We start from the raw sequence: 13686 nt of genomic DNA, 5'->3' as shown, positions 1-13686 counted from the left end.
TCCTCACTACCCTCTGGAGAGCCTTACGGTTGAGGGCGGAGCAGTTGCCGTACCAGGCGGTGATACAGCCCGCCAGGATGCTCTCGATTGTGCATCTGTAGAAGTTTGTGAGTGCTTTTGGTGACAAGCCGAATTTCTTCGTCTGCTACCGGGTTATCTCCGTTTCAGAGTAGTCTGGGTTACCAGCCTCCTCTGTTCTCATCCCAGCTTGCCGAGTCCAGCGTTCCCTCCGCTCAAGCGTTTGTCCAACGTTGTGAGCGCACCTGGAGGAGGGTGAGGTCTGCACTTTGCCGTTACAGGGCACAGACTGTGAGAGCCGCCAATAAACGTAGGATTAAGAGTCCTAGGTATTGTTGCGGCCAGAGAGTGTGGCTTTCCACTCGCAACCTTCCCCTTACGACAGCTTCTCGTAAGTTGACTCCGCGGTTCATTGGTCCGTTCCGTGTCTCCCAGGTCGTCAATCCTGTCGCTGTGCGACTGCTTCTTCCGCGACATCTTCGTCGCGTCCATCCTGTCTTCCATGTCTCCTGTGTCAAGCCCTTTCTTCGCACCCCCGTTCGTCTTCCCCCCCCGTCCTTGTCGAGAGCGCACCTATTTACAAGGTACGTAGGATCATGGACATGCGTTCTCGGGGACGGGGTCACCAATACTTAGTGGATTGGGAGGGTTACGGTCCTGAGGAGAGGAGTTGGGTTCCGTCTCGGGACGTGCTGGACCGTTCGCTGATTGATGATTTCCTCCGTTGCCGCCAGGATTCCTCCTCGAGTGCGCCAGGAGGCGCTCGGTGAGTGGGGGGGTACTGTCATGTTTTGTCTTATATTGTCTTGTCATTTTGCTTTCCCTTCTGTTCGTTTTCCCCCTGCTGGTCTTTTTAGGTTCGTTCCCTTTTTTCTCTCTCCCTCCCTCTCTCTCTTCTCTCTATCGTTCCGTTCCTGCTCCCAGCTGTTCCTATTCCCCTAATCAATCATCTAATCTTTTCACACCTGTTCCGTATCTTGCCCTCTGATTAGAGTCCCTATTTCTCCCCTTGTCTTCCGTTTCTGTCCTGTCGGATCCTTGTATATTGTTCACCGTGCTGTGTCTTTGTCTCGCCCTGTCGTGTCGTGTTTCCCTCAGATGCTGCGTGTGAGCAGGTGTCTGAGTCTGCTACGGTCGGTGCCTTCCCGAGGCAACCTACAGTTTATGGTCGAGTCTCCAGTCTGTCCTCGTCACTACGAGTGGAATTAGTTTTTTATGCTTTGTTTACCGCTCCGATTTGTCTAGGAGTATTGCATATTTCCTTTACTGGAATAAAGACTCTGTTTTCGCCAAGTCGCTTTTGGGTCCTCATTCACCTGCATAACAGGCACTATACATCTTTATGTAGTAGTTGACTCACTTTGTGAAAGTTACCTGTCTCTCAGCTGGACATAATGCATTCCTATGGGATTTTACTTAAAGTGACGTGTACAGGGCAGGTTTCCAGTCAAATTACTTAAAATATCATATTATATATCATTGCATTCAGTAGATTTAGTAGATTTCACATATTACTTTTAGAGTGTTAACCTGTAAACTATTGGAACTATCCATAAAAACCACGTTTTCACTACTTTTCAACAAAATAAATAAAGGATATGTATATATGGCATCTTTGGGACATTTTATTGTGTTTTCCAGACCCCCTCATACATTTTAAGCCATCATTGGGCTTTAGGAACCAAATATTATTATTATTATTTTTCCACCTTTATTTAACCAGGTAAGCCAGTTGAGAACAAGTTCTCATTTACAACGTCGACCTGGCCAAGATAAAGCAATGCAGTGCGACAAAAAAACAACACAGAGTTACACACAAACAAACGTACAGTCAATAACACAATAGAAAAATATATGTACAGTGTGTGCAAATGTAGAAGATTAGGGAGGTAAGGAATTTAAATAGGCCATAGAGGCGAAATAATTACAATTTAGCATTAACACTGGAGTGATAGATGTGCAGATGATGATGTGCAAGTAGAGATACTGGGGTGCAAAAGAGCAATAGGATAAATAACAATATGGGGGTGAGGTAGTATGGTGTGCTATTTACAGATTCACTGTACCTGTACACAGCCATTGGAAAGCTGCTCCGACAGCTGATGCTTAAAGTTAGAGAGGGAGAAATAAGAGCTTCCAGCTTCAGTGATTTTTGCAATTGGTTCCAGTCATTGGCAGCAAAGAACTGAAAGGAAAGGTCGGCCGAAGTAAATGTTGGCTTTGGGGATGACCAGTGAAATATACCTGCTGGAGCGTGTGCTACGGATGTTGCTGGGTGACCAGTGAGCTAAGATAAGTCGGGGCTTTACCTAGAAAAGACTTATAGATGACCTTTAGCCAGTGGGTTTGGTGACAAATATGTAGTGACGGCCAGCCAACGAGATCATACAGGTCGCAGTGATGGGTAGTAAATGAGGCTTCGGTGACAAAACGGGTGGCACTGTGACAGACTACATCCAGTTTGCTGAGTAGAGTTTTATGGAGATATGGCTTTGTGAATCTTTTCCAATACGGCCAAATGCAGCTGGTTGGCAGCTGTACACAAGCCCTGAGCGGAGCAGCATACTACTGAGATGAACTTGATCAACCAAGTCGATTTCTCCTGTTGACTCCCTCTCAATGCCACACACCTGTCACTAATTATCAGGCCTGCCCTGATAGGCTCATTCACCTTCAGTTGGTATTTAAATCCTGTCAAGCCATTCCTCAGGTTTCTTTCCAGTTGTGTGCGTCCAAGTTAAGAGTACGTTTGTTTCCTAGTTTCCATGTCTATTTTAGTTAAGTTATAACATTAAGAGGTCATGTAATTTCCTTATTTGAGATATATTGGCTTAATAGATTCATCCTCATCATCTTTACGTTATGCAACCTGCTTACAAGGTCTCTCCTTTGTTGCAGATCCACACACAAATGCAACTTTACCATGTCCAACCACAAGTAATTTAATAAATATGGACAAAATCTGTGCTGGAACAAAAACAAAAAAAGTACCACAATAAAATAACAATATGAGTCAATGTGCAGGGATATAGATTCGTCGAGGTAATTTGGACATATAGGTAGGGGTAAAGTGACTATGCATAGATAATAAACAGCGAGTAGCAGCAGAGTGTAATTGCAAATAGTCCAGGTGGCCCTTTGACTCATTGTTCAGCAGTCTTATGGCTTTGGGGGTAGAAGCTGTTAAGGAGCCTATTGAACCTAGACTTGGTGCACCGGTATCGCTTGCTGTGCGGGAGCATTAGAGAACAGTCTATGACTTGGGTGACTGGAATCATTGACAATTTTTTGGGCCTTTTTCTGACACAGCCTACTATATAAGTCCTGGATGGCAGGAAGCGTGGCCCCAGTGATGTACATTTACATTTACATTTAAGTCATTTAGCAGACGCTCTTATCCAGAGCGACTTACAAATTGGTGCATTCACCTTATGACATCCAGTGGGACAGTCACTTAACAATAGTGCATCTAAAACTTAGGGGGGGTGGGGTGAGAGGGATTACTTATCCTATCCTAGGTATTCCTTAAAGAGGTGGGGTTTCAGGTGTCTCCGGAAGGTGGTGATTGACTCCGCTGTCCTGGCGTCGTGAGGGAGTTTGTTCCACCATTGGGGGGCCAGGGCAGCGAACAGTTTTGACTGGGCTGAGCGGGAGCTGTACTTCCTCAGTGGTAGGGAGGCGAGCAGGCCAGAGGTGGATGAACGCAGTGCCCTTGTTTGGGTGTAGGGCCTGATCAGAGCCTGGAGGTACTGGGCTGTATGCACTACCCTCTGTAGTGCCTTATGGTCGGATACTCGAGCAGTTGCCATACCAGGCAGAGATGCGACTGGTCAGGATGCTCTCGATGGTGCAGCTGTAGAACCTTCTGAGGATCTGGAGGATCTGGAGATTCATGACAAATCAAGTCTCCTGAGGGGGAAAAGGTGTTGTCATGCCCTCTTCCTGACTTTCTTGATGTGTTTAACCATGATAGTTTGTTGGTGATGTGGCCACCAAGGAACTTGAAACTCTGAACCCCCTCCACTACAGCCCTGGCGATGTGAAGGGGGCTGTTCGGCCCTCCTTTTCCTGTAGTCCACGATCATCTCATTTGTCTTGCTCACGTTGAGGGAGAGGTTCTTGTCCTGCCACCACACTGCCAGGTCTCTTACCTCCTCCCTATAGGCTGTCTCATTGTTGTCAGTGATCAAGCCTACCACCGTTGTGTCGTCAGCAAACTTAATGATGGTGTCGGAGTCGTGCTTGGCCACACAGTCGTTGGTGAACAGGGGAGTACAGGAGGGGAGTAAACACGCGGCCTTGTGAATGTTGGCTTCTGGTTGGGATATGTACGTACGGTCACTGTGGGGACAACGTCGTCGATGCATTTATTGATGAAGCCGGTGACTGAGGTGGTATACTCCTCAATGCCATATTCTAGTCTGTGCTAGCAATAGAACGGACGGTAGTGGTGGGTTACCCACTCGCCAACAAATTCTCACAAGGCACCCTGATCTCCGCCCCCTTTATTTCCTTCATGTGAATGATGGGGATTAAGGCCATTATATCCTTTGCGTCCGACTCATTAAAGAAAATACCTTTGTCCAGTTCGAGGTGAGTTATTCGCTGTTCGGACATCCAGAAGCTCTTTTCGGTCATAAGAGCATCAACATTATGTACAAAAGAAGTTACAAACAATGGCAAAAAAACACACAAAATAGCACAATTGGTTAGGAGCCTGTAAAACGGCAGCCATCCCCTCCGACGCCATTGTCAGAGTGCTGACAGATGTGTTAAATTTGGTGGCTCCATGACAAATAACAATATGTAGCCGCTGGACTGTGGTCAAAATGACCCCTATTAAGGTCACAATCAGAATTGTCTATATTATCTGTGTTTTTTTTAGTTGGTAGATAACATTAGTTTGGCATGATATTACCATATTTTCTTCTACCAGGAAATCCACATGGCAGTCATTTTATTAAAATGGCCACCCTGATTGACTGACAGGCTTCCCAGACAGCCTCAATCTTTAAAATATTCCTTAAGATATCTAGTGTTAATGTACCAAGTTTGATACCTGTATCATAAAATGGAACAATCATTTCACCTATACACTGGACTAGTGGTTCTCCTGGACCAGAAATGAAGAACATACGATGTAGGATCTTAATTTGATCAGTCTTCTGATGCTAATAATTGTCCTGTGGGGCAGGAAATGCAAACGTGTAGTATATTCAAAGTTTTTAAAGTTTTTAAAACTTTGTAATTTCTACTTAAATGTCAGACATGATTTGCCTTAACGAAAAATGTATCAAGACCTACAAAAATCTCCATGAATTATAATTCACATTTCCTGTTGCTGCAGGACAATTTTCCTGCTGTAGAAAACAGGCTCAAATGAAGATCCTACATCTGTAGTACGACATTGAGTCATAGAAATGATCAGTGATGGTCATCCAGTAGATATGAGGAGGTAGGGACTGACCAGTGTTGTTCCCCGCTTCGGCCTCGGGCTGGGTTCTGAGGGTCCTCTGGACGGGCTCGGGGCCTGTTAGGACCTGGGGGTTCTTCCCTCGTACCTGGAAACAGCCAAACGTCAGGCTGCTGAGACGCTGGGCTTCCCCGGGCTTAGACTGGACACCAACTCCTCTCTTTTGCTCCAGGGCTGTAACACATACATGAAACGGAGACTTTAAAATGTCTAGCCAGGGGACTTGGATGTGTGTGTGTGTCTTTCCTGTGGTCCTTACCCTGCATCTGTTTCTGTATCTCCTGGATCTGAGCCTCCTGCTGAATGTTGGTCTCTCTCAGAGCAGCATTCTCCACCTCAAACTGGGAACAACACAAACTCTTGTAACACCAAAAAGCATCAACACTAATACTATACAAATACACACACGCTTGATTTACTTTCCTTGTGGTGGCCAAACAATTGATTCCCATTGCAAGTCCTATATCCCCGACCCTAATTGCAACCCTAAGCCTAAAATAGCATTTTTCCTTGTGGAGACTGGCAAAATGTTTTCCTTGTTTTGTTATCCTTGTGAGGACATACACTTTATGTACTGTACCTCACACAGCTTCAGCATCACCCACTCTTTGATCTTCGCTGCTTTCTCCTCCACAGTCTTAGCATCCTGGGCTCGGATCTGTTTCTGGTAAGGGAGAGAGACAGATATCAACACTGATCTAGGATCAGCATACCCTCCCCACAATCCTAACCTTAACCATTATGGGGGGAAAGAACAAAACTGACCTTAGATCACTGTCTAGTGGCAGCTCTTTACCTACTCCTCCAGCTGTAGTCACACACACTGTTCTAGGATCAGCTTACCCTCCCACAATCCTAAACTTAACCATTAAGGGAGAAAGTCTAGGGACAACTGTTTACCTGCTCCTCCAGCTGTGTCTCCAGCAGGGTGATGACATCATCCTTCTCCTGTAGGAGAGACTGTAGGTCCTGACAGCGTTTGAACAACCGCACCTCAGAGTCACCTGACTGACCGTCTGGAGCCTTTGCCTTCTCCTCCATCCACTGCACCTGAGAGAGACACACACACACTGTTACAAAGAGTATGAATACGCACACATCACACATAATAGAATGAGCTCAAGAAATATACAGGTAACTTCCCAAATAAAGGAAACACCTGAGTAAATGAGGTGTATGTCAAAGTATGCCAAAAGGACAGGTGTGGCTCCTGAGTTAATTAAGCAATTAACATCCCATCATGCTTAGGGTCATGTATAAAAATGGTGGGCAGGCCATTATTTTGGCTACCATGGCTATAGGATGAAAAAGCCCCCATCCACAGGGCACGAGTGGTCACTGAATGGTTTGACGAGCATGAAAACGTGTAAACCATATGCCATGTCTCAGTCACCGGATCTCAACCCAACTGAACACTTATGGGAGGTTCTGGAGTAGCGGCTCAAAACACCAAATGATGGAATTTCTCAGGCAAGAATGGTGTTGCATCCCTCCAGTAGAGTTCCAGACATGTGTAGAATCTATGCAAAGGTGCATTGAAGCTGTTCTAACTAGTGGTGACCCAACACCCTATGAAGACACTTTGTTGGTGTTGCCTTTATTTTGGCATTTACCTGTACATGTGACAAACACACACACACGCACACGCACACGCACACACACACACACACACACACACACACACACACACACACACACACACACACACACACACACACACACACACACACACACACACACACACACACACACACACACACACCTCATTTACCTGCTGGTGAGCTTTGAAGGCACGTTTGTCTGCCTCTACCACCTGCGTCTCCAGCTGCTGAATCTGTAAGGGGGAGAATGATGGACGATGTTTATGTTCCATGTTTACATCCACAGTCACTGACTACATCCTCAGTCCCACTCCCCTCACTTGCACTGAATGATGTGAACGAGACCGTTCATTCCCCTCTTGGTCCAGCACATTAAAACAATATTTATACAGACTTAGAGGAGAAATATCAACCTCCACTCAAGCCCAAATGCAACAACTACATCCAAATAAAGAATGGGAGGTGGTGCATACTAGACATAGTGAGTGTCATTACTGATAACACTTCCTGATTTATGTTCCTAAATGGAAAAGGGAACCGTTACATTCCCCAAATGCTCTTGCCTTGAGCATCCATTGGCAAATATATTTTGTATTCGATTTTAAAAAAAAATGTGACTCATAACAAAAATGCATCTGTCATCACTAAACCTGTATAGTAAAGACTAACTCTTTGCCTACTTATGTGAGACTTGACTCCTGTTGTACTGCCCCTCTTGGTTATGGCTACAGTGTGTTACACGGAAGTCTGGTTGGACGTGAAAGTGTACGGGTGACAAGTCTCACGGTTACAGCCGGTCCTTTGTGTGCCCTGACCAGAGAGGACTCTAAGAAAGCTGTCAGGCTCGTGTTAAACCACAGAGACACAGAGAGCGCCATTAATACCAGAGAACACCACTGTTTACACTGCAACGAGACGCCTAACAGATCTAGTGCACTTCGCACGCCACTTGGTCACAATAACAGTGGAAACACGCACGCACGGGCACGCGTACATACACACACACACACAAAGGAAAGAACGCACTGACGCGCACACAGACACAGCTTTGTGGGAACGGGGAATGTGGAAGAACTTATGAGTAGCATTCCTGTCAAATGCCTCAGCTCAAAGTGGCGGAAGTGGCAGAGAAACCAATGTCTTCTGAGGAGGCACATAAAGAATCCCAAGCCCTCTGACAAACACGGCCTTTGAATGTGCCGCAACAAAGTCCCATTACAGCAGCGGCATTCTATCCAAAACACACACACACACAGTCCAGTATTCTAGGATCATGACATCATGGTGAGGCTATAGTGGAGCCTGTATAGACTGGAGAGCTGGCTCCAGAGTTGCTGCTGGACTCCCATTGCTCTGGCACTGGTTCTACTCAGCAATGTGTTTCCCTTTAGTTCTAGTAACTGCGAAATGGACCCAGCCCAGCCGGACCCAGAGGTTAGCTGATGCTATGCCCTTACACACACACACACACACACACACACACACACACACACACACACACACACACACACACACACACACACACACACACACACACACACACACACACACACACACACACACACACACACACACACACACACACACACACACACACACACACACACAGTTTCCATTGCAGGAGAATAATACGTTTGGAAGACTCGCCATGTGGATCAAAACTGTAATGTATGGGTTTTCTCTGTGTGTGTGTGTGTGTGTGTGTGTGTGTGTGTGTGTGTGTGTGTGTGTGTGTGTGTGTGTGTGTGTGTGTGTGTGTGTGTGTGTGTGTGTGTGTGTGTGTGTGTGTGTGTGTGCGTGTGGATGTGTGTGTGTGTGTGTGTGTGTACATAGGGAGCAAGAACCAAGGACGTTGTTTTATGGATATTTCAGTAGACCTAAAAACCTAGTGAAATATTTTAAAAAGGGCAGTCAGTGAAGCCAGTGGTACACAGCAAATCCTGTCTGAACCAGTCGGGTCCGCTCTGTCTTCCAACTCCGGCAGAGGGAAGGAAGGCCTGGAGCCTATTCACAGCAGGGGCAGACTGTACACAATTGTACACACACACTACCATAACTGTGGCCAGTGGTGTGCCAGCTGGACCAAAGGGTGTGTTCAGATCAAAAACACACATGAAACCTGCAGAGGGGTTGGGTTAAATGTGGAAGATACATTTCGGTTGAATGCATTGAGTTCGGCAACTGAACCCTTTCCCCTTTCCAATACGGCACCATACACACACACAGGGCATAAGTGGCATCCTTTTTTTTGTTACTTATTTTTTACTCAGTCAGGGTTTCAACTAATTTTTAGATAGATAAATGAATCTAGCCAGCTATCTAAAAGTAATCATGGCAGATTTACAGACCGGGCACGTGCTCAGGGGCCCTGATCTCCAGTCATTCTCACTCCGATATCACATTAATATGGCATAAGTTATGTCAGAATTTCAGGAAATTAGCTTTAAAACTTCAACAATTTCTCCCCACCCCATGGCAAAATGTGCAGGAAATTGGATGTAAAACTGCTAATTTATCTCTCCGCGCCATGGCAAAGTATATAGAGAGTATGATTGCATGAAATGAGTTATACATTTGCTAAATGTTCTCCCACCCCATGGCAAAATATGTAGAACTTCAGAAAACTTGCTTTAAAAGTGCAAAATGTTATCCATGCCCTATGACAAAATATGAAGAATTGCAGGAAATTTAAGCTAAAACTTTGTCAAGAGGGGGGCCACTTAAATGTTTTGCCCACTAGGTGGGGGCCCCCCAACCAAATCTCGCTTAGGGTCAGCCTTGCACACACATACAAATGGACACACGCACATGCACACAAAGGGGCAGGTAGGCAAGCACTCACGAACACACACGCACGCACGCACGCACGCACGCACGCACGCACGCACGCACGCACGCACGCACGCACGCACGCACACACACACACACACACACACACACACACACACACACACACACACACACACACACACACACACACACACACACACACACACACACACACACACACACACATCTTCTTAGGAAGGATTCTCCAGAGCCCAAGGCCGTCCACAAATGACAACCCACAGCTTTATCTCAATGCACAGATATAGCATCAGGCAGAGAATAGAACTGTAATTACAGGCAGGCAATTCCATGGTGGCATAATGAGGCCGAGACTCCGATTTTTCACTTTAAAAGTATGCCAAACAAAAACCATCGATTGCAAAGTTAACCCTTTACACTCGTGGGAATTGGCCGATATGCAAAGGGCTAAATTGAGATGCTTCTTACAGAAGAAATATAAAAAGCATATGCATAAACATGGTAGCAATTGAAAAGGAACAGTTTCATAATTTACAGCATTTTCCTCACTCAGACAACAAAACGTGCAAAAGTTGCCCAATTAGCGGGAGGGATGGTGGCAACGTCTTGACGCGCGAGGTGCTCAAGTTCAGAACAGCTGTCAGTCAAAACCCATCCAGCGCTGTGAAGCGCAGTCAGAGCACTGGTGTCATGTATAGCATGTTACTGTACAGCCACTGCGTTCTAATTTAGGCGTTTATCAGAGCCCAAATCTGCCATTTTCAATCCGTATATGGGTATGAGTATAAAGGGCTACACAAGCCATACAACTCCATGCACGAGCCATACAACTCAATGCACGAGCCATACAACTCCATGCACGAGCCACACAACTCCATGCACGAGCCACACAACTCCATGCATGAGCCACACAACTCCATGCACGAGCCATACAACTCCATGCACGAGCCACACAGCTCCATGCACAAGCACTGCTTTTAACAATTTCCAGTGAAAATCTCCCTCAGTTGTTTATGTGACCACGTTTTCCAATAACTGTTAAATATCTACACCGAATTAAGATTCAAAGATGTCTGCAGAAAGAATGGGGTGTCAGCTATGACATGACACCATACATTTCTAAAAATGTATTTTGGTTGAACTACAGTAAGAGAAGTGGATTAACACCTGGTAACAAAATGACACCATGGGTCCCTGATCTATACCATACACAAATGCATAATTATGAATGTCAATCTCTTCATGGCGATGTATCCTGAATGGGTACACAAACATAGAAAAATGCAATATCCTCCTTTGCATGTTTTGGTGTTATTCTCCCCCAAAACAAGACCAAATCTGATTGGTCCGGACGGCATCAAATCTGTACCAATCATAGACGTCTACGTTTCACAAGCTTGGACATCACAGTACAGCACAGTAAAGTACAGTACAGAACATCACAGCAGAGTAGAGTTCAGTACAATACAGTACAATAGAGTAGAGATTAGTACAGTACAGTAGAGTATAATTCAGTACTGTACAAGAAATTATACTGTACTCTACTCTAGTGTACTATACTATACTGTACTAAGCTATCATTTTCTTTACTCTATTGTACTGCGCTGTCCAAACTTGTGAAAAATAAGTCTTGGATTGGTTCAGATTTGGGTTGACCAAATGTCAACTACTTTTCAATGTCCATGGATGTCTGGTTTTGTTTGGTGCTCAGTGGGTGACAGGGCTGGTTACAGTGAATGGAAAGAGACAGGGTTCATGGGTAGGTGCCAGTAAGAGCCGGGGGAGGTGACATTAACTGAAGAGAAGAGAGACAGGGAGAGAGAGAGAGGGAGGGGTTGTTCAAACTGTTTTCACACACTTTCTTTGACCACCACGCGACAGAAAGAGAAAGAAAACCGTTATGAGCTGGGGGGGGGAGACCGTGTCAGAGTCAAGACCGATACCAGAAAAATGCGAGTCCAACTCAAGATCATGACCGGTATTTCTGTGTTCATATTTCAGAAGAACAGATGGATTCTCTAGACATTCAGAATGGTGTAAAAAGTGCATGCAAACCCAAACACAGTGGGGAACAATGAGGGCCTTCTGCAATTTCAGAGAAAGGCTAAGAATTTATAAAATAATACAAATATTTAGAATGATATATTATTAGTTTCAATTATGTTCTGATTTAATCTCTTCAGTTTTTGTTAGAAAGGAAAAGGTCAACGTTGAAGACAAAACATATTCAACCAGATTTTGTCTTTGGCAGTCTCTGGGTAGATACATTTAGCTAGCTAAGTTAGCCATTGGCTAGGCCTTCAGAAGCTTGATAGAAGGCATCTATCATTCAACTGTATATGGGGAAAAGTTTAGAGCGACAGTGGAATCAACCAATCACATTGACTTCTAATGGCCAACAGGTCGAAGGCCAAAAAGTCATTGTGCAATTGGGAGCAGTAGTTTTCCCACGGTCCAGCTAGCTAGCTTTTGTTGTAGGCTAGTTTGCAGCGGCTGTAGCAGGTGTTATCGAGGAGGATATTGTTGCTAATTTGTTAGCTTCTCCATTTTCAAGAATAACTTTCAACAAAAAGTTACGTTTCAAATGATCATCATCTGGTGAGTGGAACTGTAATTTCTTATTGCAGCTCACATCTCTTTGAAAATAACTTGTGTGTGAAACATTGTTGCATTTAAACTCTAGATCACCGGTTACTTTGTGTGCTAAACGTTAAATGTTTTTTTTGCAACGGGAAGTATTAGTTGTACATTTCGATTGGGAAATGCTTAGCCTATTGGTTGTGTTTTTGTATTCTTCTGATTGGGACCTACTGGCTTATTATGTCAGAGTTAATGGACTGATGTCTTTCCATCGGACCTATACAGTGGTGTAGTGGTGTAGTGGTGCCTGGAGAACTGGGTCCTGTGTGAAGGAATGGCACCCTGTGTGAAAAATGCTGTTTTCCTTTAGATTTGTCAGATTTCCACTCTCAAAATCACACTTTAAAAAATATACTAAAATGTTAAGTTCTAAGTCCACAACCATGCTTAAACCACATCAGCAGACCGTCTGGGGGAGAACAAAAAGAAGAAATGTCTGGGAGGGTGTAGTTGCCCTTTTAATTCAATTGAGCAAAACAAATTCCCTCCCCATGGATACAAATCAGCATTATATCATTCTGATTCTGACAGGCCTACATTCCAGTCAACATTTCATTGGGAAGGTTTTTTGGGAAAGCTTTTAGAAATGTTCATGCAAACAGGGCATGATGACTGGATTACACATCGCAAATAGCCTACTAGCCAAGACTAAGGACTAATATTTTTCAATACCTGGTTTGCATAGCCATTGTTGCCTTAGTTAGCATTTACTGGTAGATATCATAGGGTGAAACGTCTTTCCTACCGATGTCATTCTTCTGTGAGCTGCTAAATTCGACAAACAGTTGAGAGCTGCGCACTATTGCTGCCGGCAGATGACATGCCGCTGAAACTAGACTACGTGTGCTGAACGCATTTGAATATATTTCACGTGCTTTGCGATTGTGTAGGCTACTTTGTGCATGATTTCTCTATTATACTTAGGGTTGTACATTTTGGGGAATATTCAGAGGTGGAAACTTTCCGTGGGAATTAACGGGAATATATGGGAATTAACGGAAATATATGCACATGAATAGTAATACCATTTTAAATGTAGATTTTATTTGCATTGGATATATTTACCATATCATATGGAGACAAACATAAACATTTTACCTTGTCATAAGTAGATAAGCAAATGATTAAATCGTTCCAAAAGAAAAA

The 13686-nt window shown here is 44.5% G+C and overlaps 1 protein-coding gene across 3 annotated transcripts in view; it reads right to left on the bottom strand.

Moving 5' to 3' along the window:
* plekhh2 (pleckstrin homology domain containing, family H (with MyTH4 domain) member 2) overlaps positions 1–13686 on the bottom strand; it is a 79722-nt gene that overhangs the window by 32597 nt on the left and 33439 nt on the right. For all 3 annotated transcript variants that reach the window (XM_046358894.1, XM_046358895.1, XM_046358896.1), the window contains exons 3-7: positions 7263–7325; positions 6392–6541; positions 6072–6155; positions 5751–5832; positions 5486–5665 (exon numbers count right to left, since the gene is read on the bottom strand). In XM_046358894.1, the coding sequence (XP_046214850.1) occupies positions 5486–5665; positions 5751–5832; positions 6072–6155; positions 6392–6541; positions 7263–7325 (559 nt within the window). The remainder of the gene's footprint in view (positions 1–5485; positions 5666–5750; positions 5833–6071; positions 6156–6391; positions 6542–7262; positions 7326–13686) is intronic.

The sequence above is a fragment of the Oncorhynchus gorbuscha genome, linkage group LG08 (genome assembly GCF_021184085.1).
Source record: "Oncorhynchus gorbuscha isolate QuinsamMale2020 ecotype Even-year linkage group LG08, OgorEven_v1.0, whole genome shotgun sequence".
Classification (NCBI taxonomy): Eukaryota; Metazoa; Chordata; class Actinopteri; order Salmoniformes; family Salmonidae; genus Oncorhynchus; species Oncorhynchus gorbuscha.
This window is presented reverse-complemented; position numbering and strand designations above follow the sequence as displayed.